Here is a 17071-nt window from a genome sequence, read left to right as displayed (position 1 = left end):
AAAGAGCAACATACGTAACGTAAACATCTGTACCCCCATAATATGCTGAAATAAAAAAAAAAAAAAGAAACATATTTGAAATACTTCCACTGGGGCCTCTGTGATAGCAGCAGTGAGTTATTATCTGCGCATAAACCATGGGGGGAAAATCATCCTGTTCTGTGTTTTTTTCTTTCTTTATTCTAACAAGATCAGTCTATGCTCATATAGGAACAACAAATTTTCATTTAAAATGGGAATGGGAGAGAAATGAGATGTGGAAAGACTTTATTTCATTTCTCTAAAAATTTTTAAGCACCCTTTTACCTCTACAAATAAATTCTCATCCTCTTACTCAGTATCACTATCTCCTGCTGTTCAATTCTCTTGATTCTCAAACACAAAACAATTATTGTTCTCCTTCTTTCACTTCATGCTTTACTGCACTTACCCAAAAACCACAGTTCCAGAAATCTTTCCTTCACCTGACTTCCAAGCTCAAGGTTCATCCTAACTACATAAACTATATTTATTGACCCAAAGTTATACAACTTTTTAAGTATTTTAATAACTTTCATCTTTTTCATGATGTCAATTATTATTTATTAAACATGATTTCTTTTTAATTCCTTTCAGTACCCTTAGACATTGTTCTAATAATACACGTAGATAATTTAGGTAATATATTTTACAGTACTAGTCTATATTTGGTATAACTCAAACCAATTTTTATAAATGCAAAAACATTTATCATTCTGAATTTTTCTCTAGCAACTTTCACTCATAAACATGAGTATATATTATAAAATTCCTTTATTAATACCTCATCTGAATCAAATTACATAATACTTAAAAATATGGCTTCTCTAAAACTAGCTTGTTATTTATAGCAGCTCAATTCAAAATGTACTTATATATTTCCTAATTGTTATCCTGACTGCATTTTAAGTCTCCACATTTGTCCTTTTATATTTCATAGGATGGTGTTTAGGTCACATAAAAGGCAATTGCTTCATTATTCAATATTAATTACCACCACTCAACTTTGCGTATTCAAGTTATTACATCATATATCTTTTTGTGATATTATTTCTCAACATAAAAACAGAAGTATAGACTTACCAGAGACATATATTTCTTTTCAAGAAGTCTTAGTACTGCAGTTCTGCTATAATATGCATGCTAAATTTAAGGGGAAAATGATAATTAACTTAATATTCAAGCTATACCATTTAAATCTATTTTTCCTGTATTATTTCCAGTAGCATCATAAATCACACAATAACTTAGGTTTAAATTATTACAAATCAATGCCAAACAGGTTTTTCTATGTACATTTGGATTGGGAGTATAGCAATCACAAGAATGCAAATAATATCAAAAAACTTACAGATCATTTAGTGACAAACCAGCAGAAAAAAACATCCATCAATCCATCAATTGTGCCCCATTTCCATGATAAGCTATTTTAAAATCACCACCAAAAAAGCATACCCGACTATTAATGTATAACAGAACCCAAAGAAAAGATACCCGAGTGGTCAAAAAAAAAAAAAAATCACAACTTATATTGAAGAGGATATTGTAGTATTGCCTGCATGTGCAGAAATCTGCCAAGGCTGAAATGCTCTGAAGGAACGGTATCCTAATCATTTTCTGCCAATCATACTTAAAAACGATTCAAAGTACCAAAAAGCTTTAATTCTCTCCTTAGAACTGAATATAGATGGAATTAAAACACAAAAATATGCAGCATTCATTGTACAAAAGCAGGGAAAACTACAAATATCATTTAGTTAAATTATGTAAGATAAAATTAGTTCAAAATATAGTTTCTTCACTTTATTTAATAACGATAAAAATATAAAACAGAATACTACCCAGTTAAAAACTATCAAAATTCTGAGGAGTAAGTTTTTTAATTAAACATTAATTAACGGCATTTTGGTTAACTGGAGGTTAATCAAAACCCTGTACGTTTTAGCCCTTGTAGTTTAAAATGTTTTCAAAAACTATTAATCCTTTTTTCAGCTTATTAAAGAAAAATATGTTGATATACTATTAAACTATTTTTAATATTGACCTGAATGTTCTGAAAAGCAATCTAATAGTTCATCCCTTAGACCAAGTCAGCAAATTCCATCCCTCAGACCAAATTCAGACCACCTGCTTTTGTAACTAAAATTTCACCAGAATACAGTCAAGCCCAATCATTTACATGTTATCTGTGGATGGTTTGGAGCTACAATAGTTGGGTTGAAAGCTGCAACAGAGACTACACAGCCTAAAATATTTGCTATCTGGCTCTTTATATAAGTTTTCCAACCCCATCCTTAGACAAAAATGGTATAGGAGGATGTGATGAATTTTCATTAATACTAGAACACACTTGAGGATCTGATTTTGTAATCATTTTCTGCCTCATTCTCTTAAGAATCAATTACTAGCAATAAAAATGTTAAATGAAAAGTTAATTACAAAGTTAGAATATGATTTCATTTTTATTAAAAAAGACCTAAACAGATATATAAAGAAGTATATATAATAAATATAATACCTATATGAAACAAGATCTTAATAGTTGTTATCCCTCTATTGCACAATTAGAAAATATTAATATTTGAACTTTTACATATTTTGCATATTTTTTCTAATAATGGTATAATTTGAGAATAAGGAAAAAATTTTAAAGTGTCTGATGTGAGGAACAAAGGGTTCATATTAAGTTATTTAATTAAATTCAGCAAACATTTATCAAACACATACTATATAGGCCAGGTAAGGCCTAAGTACTGGAGACAGAATTCTGTTCTGGTTAGTTTGGCATTTATCTACAGTTCAGATAGCAAAAGGCAAAAAATGCCATCAGTTAGATAACATCCAAACTGTCCTGAGCAGTAAATGAATATGACCCAGCTCGTCCCTTCCCCACTGCAACAAATACAGCACCTACGTGCCTACTACACAGATTGAGAGAGAAAAAGATGTGAGCACAAAAGTCAGTTGTGTTGCTACTACTGCTAAACACAGACCTGTCTTATACCATGGTTGAAGGAGGTAACAGTATAAAGAGCTCTCTACTCTTAATACTAGCTTCAGTTCCAGAACAGTGGTGAATCCATAGGAAATTGCCAGATTCAGGCATTAAACACATTTCCCCAAACTTCAGGGAGGGAGGCAAGTGAAGAAGTACTTTCAGACATATCTCCTAAGCCAAAGAAAAATGAGTACTGAATCCTTATGGTCTACCACATATGCTTAAAATTTTTGAAGCTTTTAAAGTAAAGAAAAATCAGATTTGGATAGGTCATTCAGCTTATTAAATAGATTCAAATGAATTATCATTTAAAATTCTATTCGGTCTCTGCCATTCCCTAGGTAAACAATCTTAGGCAAGTTAACTTCTCCATGCCTCAATTACTACATAGAAAAAATGTGTTATTAATACCACCTACTTCATAAATTTTGTAAAGAATTAAATGAGTTAACACATGTAAAAGCAATTAGAACTCTTAGCACATACTGAACACTCAAACATTAGTTATTCCTTAAAATAATATAGCAATGTACTGAAAAGTATAAAAACATTCTATTTTTCCTTACCATCCACTTTTTGAACCACACAGCCTTGGTATCGACTAATGCAAAAAAGTAGATCGGATCTAAAGTCTTTTGTGAGACATGATGGCTTTGATTATGTTTAACTGATAACAAGGACAAAGTACTCTCCACAATTTCTTCCATATACCTTAAAGTTTGGAGGAAAAAATGATTTTAGAAAAAAGCAAATGCTATACACACACACACACACACACACACATGCACACTGGTGATGTGCATTATGTTTATGGAATGATAAAATGACATAATCTTCAGAAACAATTTTTTTATATTTCAGTAAATGGCAGAGGTGGGATTCATACTCAATTTTTCTGCTTAAAAACTTAACGTTTTTTCTCCTTCAACACTGGATCTCCAAATTTAACTCTCCTTTTTAGACTCACAGATACTCCTACAACCTTACTAAAAATTTTAGAGCTGAAAGGAAAAAGCTTAAAGAACATTTAAGGAACCTGTCCAAAGTAGCAAAGACCAACCTAAAGCTACAACATACTTTTTTACTTTGTTGTGATAATAGTATAAAATGGTACTTGTATAGAGCCATTCACTTAGCTAAGTACAAAACATGACAAGCTTAAAAAAAATTGAAACTTTATTAATCCTTTCCCAATAATGTAAGTCAATTAAGACTGTCTATATTCTTTCACTTTGAAACGTTTGTGGGGCAGTAACACTCCCTTGTTTTATGTTGGCCTGAGTTAGGGGACTTACTTCTCTGGGTGACGAATCCAGAAAGACGGAGCCTCTTTCTGATACTCATTTAGAAGACGAACCTACAAAGCAGTATAAAATAGTTCTCACAAAATTAGAGTTCTTAAATATAAAACTACTTAAACAAAAATAAAAGCACAGTCTAGCAAATGAATACCTTTTTAAGTAAGCGGATCACATTAGGATTAGTTATGTCCACACCAGCTGAAAGAGTAGGAATATGATTTTCTCTAGAAAGAAAGTATAACTCCAAATATTTTGCTGAAAAGAAAAGGTAAAAACACAAAACTTTTATACCATTCACTTATAGTGCTTTCTGAAAAGTTATTTCTTTTCTATTTTTCTTAAGTATACACAAAAGAGAAAAAACATTTAAAATTATTTAATAAACATACCTAAGCTTGTATAAATTTCCTTGGTCATATGTAATGGTGAAAGTGTAAATGTCTGTGCATAGAATTTTAAAATCCGGTCCTATAGAAATGAAACAGAAGATCTGCATGTAAGATTCTTACTAGACGAGATGAAATATTTTTCACATAGTAAAATCCCAGATAATAAATACTTAAAAAATAAACTATTCAGAAACCTGAACAGGAATGTACTTATTTTAAAAGGGGCACATTCTTATGTTGGTCAGCAAAAAATAAAATCGACCAAAATAGTGGATCTAATAACAGAAATATATTATTCCAAAATCTGGTAATAGTAGGTACCGATATTGGCCAGGAGGGGGCAGAGGGGAGGTTTGATAGAAGGTACAATATAAAGGTGTCACATAAAGGGACAGAATAGGCAGTATTAACTTTTAAAAAAAACACACATTTCCAAATCCAACATTTGTCTTTTTAAATTGCTTACACGAGTAATTTCAGTAATTAGACATTTAGGATTCTTTCTAATAATTTTTCCTATTCCCAAGAAAAATACACATATTTTTTAAAAATTACATTATTAAAACTCAAAGTAGAAACGATCACAAAGTAAATGAAACAAATAAGGTAACATGTAGTTAGAACAGTGCCTGTCACTAGTAGGTACTTAAAAAATGGTAGCTATTATCATCGTAATTATACCAACTTTAATATTGTCATAAGATATTAAATACTAATTGATATTAATCCTAATAGTGAAATCCAACTTTCCATTAAATAAAAACAAAGTTGCCTTAAATTTTCTAACTTGCAGAAAAAAATTAATAAACCTACTTAAATCCCTTAGCATAATCTGCTTACAAGAAATAGTTCGCCAAATGACTAAAGATATCTTCTAATAACCCCCAAGAAATTCCTACTTGAACACAGGATATTAATTACTTTGGGAAGTCTATTTTTACACTTGCAGCAATTGATAAATATCTGTCATACTTTTCAGCCCCTATAGGCTTCACTCAGTTACATGCAAGAGTCCTTAGTGCAGGAGAAGAAAGAGAATCAAACTCAAAAATAATTTGGATCAAGCACAAATTGAAAATGAAAAGAAATTCATGCCTTGTTTTCTACTTCAAAATGACTGATTCTATTACCATTTCTCCCCTGTAACAATTGCTTCCAATTTTCCAATTTTGTTAGCTTAATAAAACTGTCCTTTGCTGCGTAATAATCTATAATGGCTAAATAATGCAACTTATACTGACCCATTAGGAACATAGATATTTTATAAAATTATTAACATAATTTCTAAAATAAATCTATTGAGCTACTATGTTGTCTTTGTTATGTAATGAAAAAATGCAGGAGAATTTACAATTGCATTTCTTGTTAGACAGCCTCCAAATGTTAAAGAGGACCCTGAAATATCTTTTATCCCCTTGAAGTTCTTGGATCACTGAGTCTGTACAGAAGTCTACAATACCCTCTGGTGTTAATAAGGTTGAACTGCATCCAACTATGAGATAAACACCTTCTTCCCTTTGTAAGAAAAACAAATACTGGTTCTCAAACCATTTCTGTGTACCAGTATAATTATATCTTTCTTGATGGTAATGTGTGATTTTTAAACAGACAAATGTATTGAGATATCTTATATTTTTCTATAACTATTTGTTTACTCTCTCTGTCCTCTACTAAAATCTAAGTTCCATGAGGGCAAAGACCTTTTTTCTATCTTGTTCCTGATATGTTCCCTGCATCTAAACTAGAATGATGCACACTGTAAGTATTCAACACATATTTATCGAACAAAAAGCAAAATGTAACTATTGTGCTAATGCCTTAAAGTCTGTACAAAGCACTATTCAATTTTAAAGCAAAAATTTTTTCACTGACATATCAATTAGGAAAAAAAGACTCTTAAAAATTAAAAAATTCAATTTCTATTTTAAATGTGATACTTGGATACAGTCAGGTTTTTTTTTCATTCACATCATAGACACTATCTATAGAATTATTTCTACTTGTTAATATAAGCTTAATTTTCATCATATAACTGTTCCTGAAAAGTCATATGCAAATCAACTTTTGCATAAATCATATCTGACTTCATAATTTTACAATTTTAGAAATTCTTTTTATTTGCTTTATGATTCATCTCAAATTATTTTCTAAACTCTTAACTTTACAGTTTTCTAGCTTCTCTCTTAAGCAGTTATCTCTAAATATTTAAATGTATGAGCAAAATCCTTATGAATCCTTTTGAATAAATGTTAATTCATCAATTTTAAGTTCAAATGCCATGTATCATGAATTTTTTTGTTTTTTTTTTTGTTGTTGTTGTTGTTGCTGTTGTTGAGACAAAGTCTTGCTCTGTTGCCTGGGATAGAGTGCCATGGGGTCAGGCTAGCTCACAGCAACCTCAAACTCCTGGGCTCAAGCAATCCTTCTGTCTCAGCCTTCCGAGTAGCTGGGACTACAGGTATGTGCCACCATGCCTGGCTAATTTTTTTCTATATATTTTTAGTTGTCCAACTAATTTCTTTCTATTTTTAGTAAAGACGGGATCTCACTCTTGCTCAGGCTGGTCTTGAACTCCTGACCTCGAGCGATCCTCCAGCCTCAGCCTCCCAGAGTGCTAGGATTACAGGTGAGAGCTACCATGCCCAGCCAAATTCTTTTAAATATTTTTAACTCAAAAACAATGATAAATATTTGTATATCCCTTTATAAAACAAAACACACAACGTAACAGTTTATTATCTAGCAATGAAGAATGATACTGACTATGCTTTGAATATAATCATGAAATAGTACGTTAATTCCTTTAAAGAAAATTTTGACAATATGAAAGGTAAAACTTAAGGTTTATAAATATTTGAGCTACTATTAAAAAACTCTATTTTATTTCTGAATGGTTAGAAAACACATTATTTTTAAAATTTGTATAACCATTTCCTTACACTAAACACAGGATCAGGATCTGAAAGAGACACTGTCAGTTTTTCACAGAGAGTGGTCCAATTTTCACAGTTCAGGACATCAGATGGAGGAGCTGAACATAACGTTTGCAAGGCTTCATACCTCACCTATAATTTTTTAACAAAGATTTTTATTAATACTTAGGCATTAGAATAATACCAGTTCTCCAAAACAATATTTAACAAACTATTGAAAGGCAGAATCTGGATAACTGTTATAAGGAGCCATTTATCAGATGCCCTTTTATAAAATAATTGTTGAGAACTCATTTTTAAACTAAGTGCTGAACAGAGAGAAAAATAGGTTGCTGTTTTGTGTAAAGCAAAAATTAAAACACTAAATGTACTAAGAGATCCTAGGTCTCACGTTTAAGTGGAATAGGAGAAAGGATGGTGGTTGAATCAGAATCATCAGGGCAACATTTTCCAATGGCCTTGCCCTACAGACATTCCCCATTCTAGCAGGCCCCCATAGGCAGTCCTATAGTTTGAGGGCTTTAATTTCAAAACATCATCCAGATATGCCCCTGGTGAAGCATTCCCATTTCAAGATATATGAACAATTCTCACAAAACAATTAGTTTGAACCTGCTTTTTCTGCTATATTTTCTGACCTTCTAACTACTGAGGTAGAAGAAAAAAGTCATTCAGCAGTGGTATACAAAACTGAATTTCTGTATTTTCACAGAAGGCTTACTTCTTAATCAGTCTTCTCAAAATCCAATCAGAATTCACTCAACACAAGTATGACCTGAGGGAAAGTAGTGGAGAATAGCTCTGCTCCAGTGATGAATGGAGTAAAGCTTCTTCTTCACGGTCCTCAAAATCTGGTCATTGCCCAACTGAAATAACTGAAACCTAGGGACTGAAAAGGTGAGGCACCAGAGGCGGCAACAGGAGCCGAGATCTCAGCCACCACCTGACTCACAGTCTGAATCAGGGTGCCAACTGTAAGACGAAAAAGATAGGATGTATTTGAAAATGCCTATATATTCATATGAAAGAGCTTCTAAAATACACCTTTGTGATAGGCACTGGGGGAATATGGGGAGAGTTTTATAATTATGAGTTCATTTACAATGTTAAGTGTTTTTTCCTTCCCAGTTCATTTTTAGGACAAAATCCCATTAAGAATTTACTACTTGCAGAAGCAGAATAAAGGTTTCTGAATAAGTATAGATTTCCAAATAATCCATTTAAACTAAAGACAATAGGATTTTTATCATATAAAAGTCAAACTTCATTTTTAAGAGCTTTTAAAACATATTATTTAATATGAACCCAGAAAATAAATCAGAAAGCAAAATGTTGAAAGGAAAAAATTATTCTTACGATTTTTTAGAAAATTTCAGTGGAAAATTAAACTATTCATTTAATTTAAAATGAAAGTTTGAGAAAAATAATTTCAAAAATTGAGACCAAATGGTCTACCATATTTTCTATTTCAGACTGACTTTCAGATAAAATTAAGACTTTGTTAACAGTAACTTGTACAATATTTTAAAATATAAACAGATATAATTCAATACAATTGCTCCCTTAAAAATACTTTTTCCAATAAATGAACAAATTGTCAAAGTTTCTCATATGGGAGATATTGGTCAAAGGATACAAAATTTCAGTTAGATAGGTGGAATAAGTTCGAGAGATGTATTGTACAACCTGGTGACTATGTTAATAATAATGTATTCCTGAAAATTACTAAGAAAGTAGATTTTAAGTGTTCTCACCACAAAAATAATAAGTATATAAGGTAGTGCATATGTTAATTAGTTCAAGTCAGCCACTCCTCATTGTATACATTTCAAAACAAGCTGTACATGATAAATATATACAACTTTTATTCTTCCATTAGAAATAATTTTTTTAAAGTTGCTCACATTTTCTAGAAGCAGAAAAAGAATTAAAAAATCTTTTTTCCTAAGAAATCACTAAAACATTGCATACAAAGAACAATGAAGAAAGTTTTGAGGACAATTGCTCATAACTTTATCCTTCCGAAACTGAAGCTAGAAATAAAAATTTCCTCCTACAAACCATCACAATTCTCTAAGGAAAGCCTCCCTTACACTGCGACCTTTCATTTCAAGACTGAGTTTACCAGGGATCTCAGTCTAGGATTGCCCATAATAACAAAGGCCTAACCTTAAGAGAAACAGCCCAGCTGCTACTGATTGTAATTCAATACATTATAAATACATGATAGCCAACTGAACTTGACAGCTATCCTTTTAACTTACCTCTTTAGGCTGCCCAGGATCCAACTGCTCTAAAATCGATTGTAATTTTCCTTGACAAAATTTGTAACTCTGTAACACAATTGACAGAGCATTCACTTATTTACAAGGCTTTTAGAAGTATTGCTATAAATTATTTTTAATATAATTCCAAGCACACAACACATTCTGGACAAGAGAAGATGATATATTTTGATTTGGCAATGCTTGGGATTTTTTGTTTCCCAAGACTTTTAAATGGGAACTGAATATACCAGTAAAACAGTTTACCTTCATGTATATGAAACTATTATTATCTGCTAAACAACTGGAATGTGTAGAACATTATAAGACTCAAAAGACATAAAGCCTAAATATTATGTACTCGGAAATATGAGATGAATGAAACAGAAAGATAAAACAAACAACAAAAACAATTTTACTTGTTTTGTACCCTACATATTGCTACAGTGGTGCTTCATCTTTTTTGTTCCCTTTCTTTCTTGTACTTTTCCTTAGCATTTTTTCATAGTTTTTTTGGTGAAAAAATTCCAGAAGTAAAAACCTCCATCTAGAAAAAAGTTTATAGTAAGTAGGCCATAAGCTATTTCGGAAACAGAAAGGGTCTTTTTTCCCACCAAAGGCAATTTAAATATGCATAACATCTAAAAAAATCATCTAAAAATAAGAAAGATTACAAAAATAGCGCCACTTACTATCTACTATGAAACAAGCCCTATACTATCTCAACTCACAATGACTGTGTGAAATTGAAAAACATGAAAACCAAAGAGGTTAAATACCCGCTTCAAGTTACACAGCTATCAGAATTCATGCTCTCACCCATATTAGAGACCCTCCTCTCTTCACTGTACTCTTTCCTGAGATGTTCTCATCCAGTTCCTTGACTTTAGATGTATCATGATGACACATAAATTTATTCAGTCACTTGATCTCTAGAGTTATATATCTAATTAACCTCTCAACATTCCATTTGAAAGTCTAATGGGCATCTCAAACTTAACATACCCAAAATAGAATTCCTGATTTTTTTTTTTTAAATTCCAAATCTGCTCCTCCCTGAGACTTTCATCTTGGTAAAGGGCACTATGATCCATTCAGGTTGAGTTAGGTCAAAAATAGAAGTCAATCTTGACTCCTCACTTTCTCATTTCCTACATTCAGTCCATCATTAAGTCCTGCAAGACAATCCCCAAGTTCCAAACATACTAAATACAACTACCCATTACTACTTCCCTGCTAAAACCCTAGTCCAAGGCCCCATCCCCTCTAATCTGGACTACTTCAATTCACCTTATCTGGTCTTCCTGCTTCCACTCTTACCTCAACTGGCCCCACTATCCATTCCCAAATAGCAGTCAAAGCTTCTCAAAGTTAGAAATCAAATCCCTTCACCCCATTACAGAAGCCCTCAAAAGACTTCCCACTTTACTCAGTTTCTCTCTCCCTCTCTCTCTCTCTCTCTCTCATACATCACCCTGCTGTCCAGGCTCCAGGTACACTGCCTTCTTTCCAACCCTGGAAGATGTCATGGTCACTCTAGCCTAAGAATGTTTGCCATAGCCTTTCCTCCAGCTGGCAGTGCTCCTACTCCAGAGCTTTGTATGGCTGCCTTCTTATCACTTACAACTCAGCTCAAAAGCCTCTGCACAGATGACTCACACTGTGTTATCCCTAACACTAACCTTTCTACCAAGTGAATCCTGCATTTTCAACTTCTTCTTATACCAGTGGCATACCTTATTGGCATCTCAAACTCAGTATGACTAAGAAAACTGAACTTACCATATCACTCTCCACACCTAACCTTCCACTCCAAATCCCAGGCACAGTTTATGACATCATCATCATCTAGTCCTCTTGGCTTGAAGCCATAGCTAGACCTTTGAGTCTACTGCCATTTGTGCCACCCCCTCCAAAACACGGTCAATAGTCAAGTTTAATGATTTTACCTCTGTAGTAATTCTCATGTCAGTCCATTCCTACCTATTCCTACCAAGCTTAAGTTGGGATCCTTATTATTTCTTACTTCAACTACCATGTTAGCCTTCTAACTTGTCTCCCTACATCAACTTTCTCCCCACTTCTGCATACAACTGTCAGGTAAATCTCGCTGAAACACATTTCTCTATTCAAAAACCTAAAATAATTTCCTTTTGCCTACATAACACAATCCAATTTAGCTTTTGAATGTATTAATTTATTCCTTAAATATTTATTCTGCACATAATATGTGCCAAGCACCTAATATGTATCAGGCACTATGATTTTACAGCCAGGAGCTATAAATAATAATTAAAACATAATTCTTGCCCTCACTCCATAATCTGGCCCTAATATACCCCCCAAACTCTTTATTCTAACCCTTTACCACTTAAAAAAACTATACAAAGGTTCTCATATATGTCATATTCTTTGTTGGTTCAGAGTTTTTGTCTATTCCAATGTCGGAAACACTTTCCTCTATAGCCCTTTGATATTATTAATGATAAGGGCTACTCTTTGGGATTCCCAAAATGTATCATTTCTATTTCACAACGTTGTTATTTATGTACCTATCCTACCTCTTTCCTATATTAACTAAACTCCTTGAGAAAATAATGCATATCTGATTAATCTTTGCATTTTTGCAATACCTAACAAGATATTACACGTGGCAGATGCCCAGTACATATGAGTGTACATCCAGAGTTGATGTCTCTCAATTCTATATTTGTCTTTCCTCCAAGGTTATAATACATATTAGAAAAGCATAACTTTTTTCCTTCTTTGCCACTAAAAAAGAAAAGAAAAGCATAACCTTTAATTGTTATCTAGTTGGAGTATCCTCAATCTACTTACTCAACACCCTAAAAAAGATTCCTTTAACTGTCTTCTTAAACACAGTACAAACTTCTGTTTAAAAATGTTAAACAATGAAATAATTTTTATAATTATTATCACAGTAAATATCAGAATTTATCTAATATCTGTCTTAAAGGCTACCTATGCTGAAGTCTCCTTTTAATATTGTTCTTTATCATGAATGAACATAAATTGCTATAGCAACTAACTGTAATAATTTATTTAAATAGAGCATGTGGATAATGTATTCACCTTAATATATACTTGTTAGATTTTCAGTTGTTCTAAATATTACTTAGATTGAAAATTCCTGAGGATAGGATCAATGTCTGCTAACTCAGTTTGTAAGGCAAGACATACAGATCTGTTGGTGATAACAGAAGTGATGATATCAATATATGTAGCTACTGCCAGAAAGAAAGTTTTTTAAAAAACATTTATTAGAAACTGTGAGATATAAATGAAAAAATTTTTTAAAGATCTTAAATTTACATTTGTTGAAGTGTAAACTAAGCAAATAATATCTGAGCAAACTGAAAGGGGAAAAGAGAAAGAAATGGAAAAAATTGATAGTCTAAGATGTATTTGGTCCTTTTATATGATCATATCAATCTGAATGAAAGGTCTTTATGTGCTAAAATAAGATTTGGATACATTTCTGTCAGATGCAAGTTACCTAAAGATTGCAAACAGAACACATTCTGTAATTTTTTTATAGAGATATCATGTTCAATTACTTTATTACAACATATACTGAAAAATATTCACATTATTCTATTCCTACACTTTATTTTTTAAAAATCACCCTCAAAATTAATTTACTCTAGAAATGTAAACTGTATAAACCATCAAATATGCAACCAAATACAGCTATTAGTGTTGTTCGAACAGTACTGTTGTGGGAAATAAAAAGGAAAAACACATAAATATTGAACTTAATAATGTCTCAGGCTTTAATATGCATAACGGTACAACGATTTCTTTCCTATTCTTAAAAAAAAAAAAAGAAAAGAAAAGAAACCTCACCCAATGCTGACAACAAACACTATATAAATGCTTAATACATGCCAGGCACTGTTCAAAATGCTTTAGATGTTAGTTAAATCACTAAATTTGCAAACACCCTATAAGATAGGCTCTATCTCCACTACACACATAAGAAAACTTAAGTATACACAGGTTAAGAAACCAAGGTCCAAGTTCATCAATGGCAGAACCAGAGATTATTTCAGCTGGTTTGTCTCAAGATTCAGAATAAATTAGCTTCATGTAGAATGGCTGTTTCAAATTGTAGCACATCTAAAACTTTTTAAATTATGCACTCATCTTTCACTAAACTGTAAAGAACAAAGTTACTATTTCAAAACAAAAACATAAGTTTTTAAAAACATTTTCAAATGCTGTTTTTCTTAATTTCCTAGATGTTTTAATTGTTTTGACTTTAAAAATCTTTAGCATTTTTCTGTAAAACTGCTAGATTGAGAATAATAAAAATCTATTACTATTTTAAAGTATGAAGAAACCAAGTGTTCATAAAGAAGAATATTAGCACTGCTAATCAAAGAAATTACTAGTTTTCTGACATTGTTTCCTCAAGGGATTACTATTAAAACAAGCGAGCAAAAATAACCATACACCAGTCCTGATGCTTCTCCCAAACAATCCACCTGTCTCAGATCTAACTCTAGGTAGCTACAATATCAACACTACTATGTTCAGTTTTTGAAATCTCAGCCACTTTTCCCTTTCACTTCTACATTTTTAAGATTTTATGACTCTTTTTCTGCTTACAAAGCAAACAATAAGAAGAATTAAAATCTTTTCAACTGGTGGTAGCCAAAGATGGAGGAACTTCTGATGTGTAGATTAGGATGTAGCTAATCCTATGTTCGGGCTGATGTTGCTGAAAAAGAGATGAGAGTCTTAGAATCCCTCAGCATAGCATAAAATCCTCAAAAGCAGAATTTCTCACCAAAAAGAGCATTGTAGAGCTTTGAAGATTTAAGGAGGGGCCAGAAAATGGGCTAAATTTAAGATATTCTGATTAAGATTTGAAGAGTAATGGCAAGAAATAAATTAGGGTAGTTGAAAGCACATACTCTGAAAAACAAGGCAAAGGACATGCACCCACTAAAGGAAAAAAACTACTTGAGAAAAATTCTTACCGAATAATTCAAAACCTAGCAACAAGACGGAGCTCAGACTGTTTCCAGGAAAAGAAGAATACATTTCCTTGCTTCTTTCAGCTTCCAGAGGCCGTCTGCATTCCTTGGCTTTGATTGCCTGCTTCCACCTTTGAAGCCAGTGATCATATCACTCCGACCTCTATGTCAGAGTGCACAGCACTTTCTCTGACCCTCCTGAGTATCTCTTAAACAGACCCCTGTGATTACATTGGGCTGACCTGGATAACCCAGGATAATCTCCCTCATCTGAATATCCTTAACTTAATCACACCAGCAACATCTCTTTTGCCATTTAAGGTAGCATGTTCACAGGTTCTGAGGATTAGGATGTGGACATCTTTGAGATGGCCATTATTATGCCTACCACACACAGGTATCAAAGGATAAGCTTCAAAAAGAGCTGGCTTGGAAAGCAAAAAAAAAAAAAAAAAAAAACAGTAAATGCTTTAAGCACGTTCATGTTATAGAAGAATAACAGGTGACTGTTATCCTCAACTCACCTTCTCCACATAAAGTGTACACTCAGGGGTAGTTTCCTTGGAATGTAATAAAATAGCTGGCACAGTATACAACAGCATAATAACTGTGCTGTACTACACTGAATACTGTGGGGGAAGAGGGAGACAAAAAAACTACAAGAGGAAGGACATGAATTCTGAAAGCCTAATGGATATTGGATATAATCCTCTAATTCCCTAGCAGCAGAAAATGACCCAGCAAAGCTCAGTTAGAAACCACACAAGATCACAGCTGAGAAATTTTCCCTTTGAGTGTATCTCTGAATGGAATCTGTCTCAGCATACCCTTTTGAAAGCTAACATATACAGAGCAGCAACTGTGTGCCAGGCATTGTTCTAAGCACCTGGCCTACATTAATTTAGTTAGTCTTCTCAACAACCCTATGGTAAGTGGTATTATCATCCCCTATTCTTACTTTACAAATGAGAAACACTACAGCATAGAAAAGTTAAGGTCCTATAGCTAGTAAGTGGTGGAACCACAATTTGCACCCAAGCAGTCTCCAGGTAGTATGGCAAAGAACAAAGAGAACAGACTCTTGAGGAAGAGAAGCCAGGCTTAAATTCAAGTTCCATCCCTAACTAGCAATTCAAGCTTAGGGAAATTACTCAACTATTATTATATGTCTCAATTTTGTCTGTGAAGTGGACTAGTAACACTTATAGTGAATATAAAGCTAAGCACAGGGACCAGTATACGGCAGAAATTTCAATAGCAGATAGCTAGTATTATTACTTCTATCTTTCCATCATTATTTTGCAGAGACTTTTTCCAGGTTTAATCACAATACCAAATCCTTTCATTGCTCTGCTCACAACTACGTTAAAAGCCACTCTCTCTCCTTTATTCTTTAATATTCACAACTTACACTAATAGTCTCCTGTTTTTCAATAATGGGTCAGAAATCCACATATAATCAGGTTGCAATTTTTTCATTAACAATAAATTAAAGCCTATTCTATTCACAAAATGCAAGTATTTTACTAGTATCAAATCAGCAGCATCAATGTTGTTTACTCAATGTTATTAATAGAAAAATGTAGACAGATTTTTTTAAGCACAGAGCAAAGTAACTTAATTTTGAAGGCATAAATAAGAATGTATTTAATGGAAGGAATGACTGATACATTTTTAGAGACCTTTTCAATTCTGACCATATTAATCCAGTCTCTCTTTAATCAGTTAAATGAGAGTCTTTTCACTAAGCAAAAGTATACCCAAACATCTCCTAGAACTTGGCTACACTGAAAGAGCTTTCAGGATAGATCTGGCATTCACATGCTTTTTTCCAAAAGACCAGGGATTCACATGCCTTCTTGATGGGCAGAGTTTACTATTAACCCAATTAGTAACTTTTAAAACAAAGTCATAGTCATAGGGCAGACACTTGAAAATTCAGATATACCCTGTGGACATCCCAAAAGAAGCCATAGAAACTTAAAGCATGATTCCTTCTCAAGAATCAAAACGAAACGAAATCAACAAGGATAGCTACTGAAATTATGGTTCCATTTCAACCAAAGCTTTGCAGTTCTTCAAAAATCTATGATTCTAATGCTAGAAACAATTTAGTATTTGGGAATTAGTGACCTCAATTTCCAGTTAATCAATCAATCCTATTT

At 32.7% G+C, this 17071-nt stretch overlaps 1 protein-coding gene across 1 annotated transcript in view; it reads right to left on the bottom strand.

The window, feature by feature from the left end:
- TBC1D32 (TBC1 domain family, member 32) overlaps positions 1-17071 on the bottom strand; it is a gene marked incomplete at its 3' end in the record, with an annotated part of 149181 nt that overhangs the window by 117666 nt on the left and 14444 nt on the right. The window contains 8 exon segments of the mRNA XM_012643805.1: positions 1102-1161; positions 3583-3727; positions 4312-4373; positions 4469-4572; positions 4707-4785; positions 7646-7771; positions 9904-9972; positions 10171-10207. Coding sequence (XP_012499259.1) covers positions 1102-1161; positions 3583-3727; positions 4312-4373; positions 4469-4572; positions 4707-4785; positions 7646-7771; positions 9904-9972; positions 10171-10207 — 682 coding nt within the window.

The sequence above is a fragment of the Propithecus coquereli genome, unplaced genomic scaffold (genome assembly GCF_000956105.1).
Source record: "Propithecus coquereli isolate 6110/MARCELLA unplaced genomic scaffold, Pcoq_1.0 Scaffold200, whole genome shotgun sequence".
NCBI lineage: Eukaryota > Metazoa > Chordata > Mammalia > Primates > Indriidae > Propithecus > Propithecus coquereli.
This window is presented reverse-complemented; position numbering and strand designations above follow the sequence as displayed.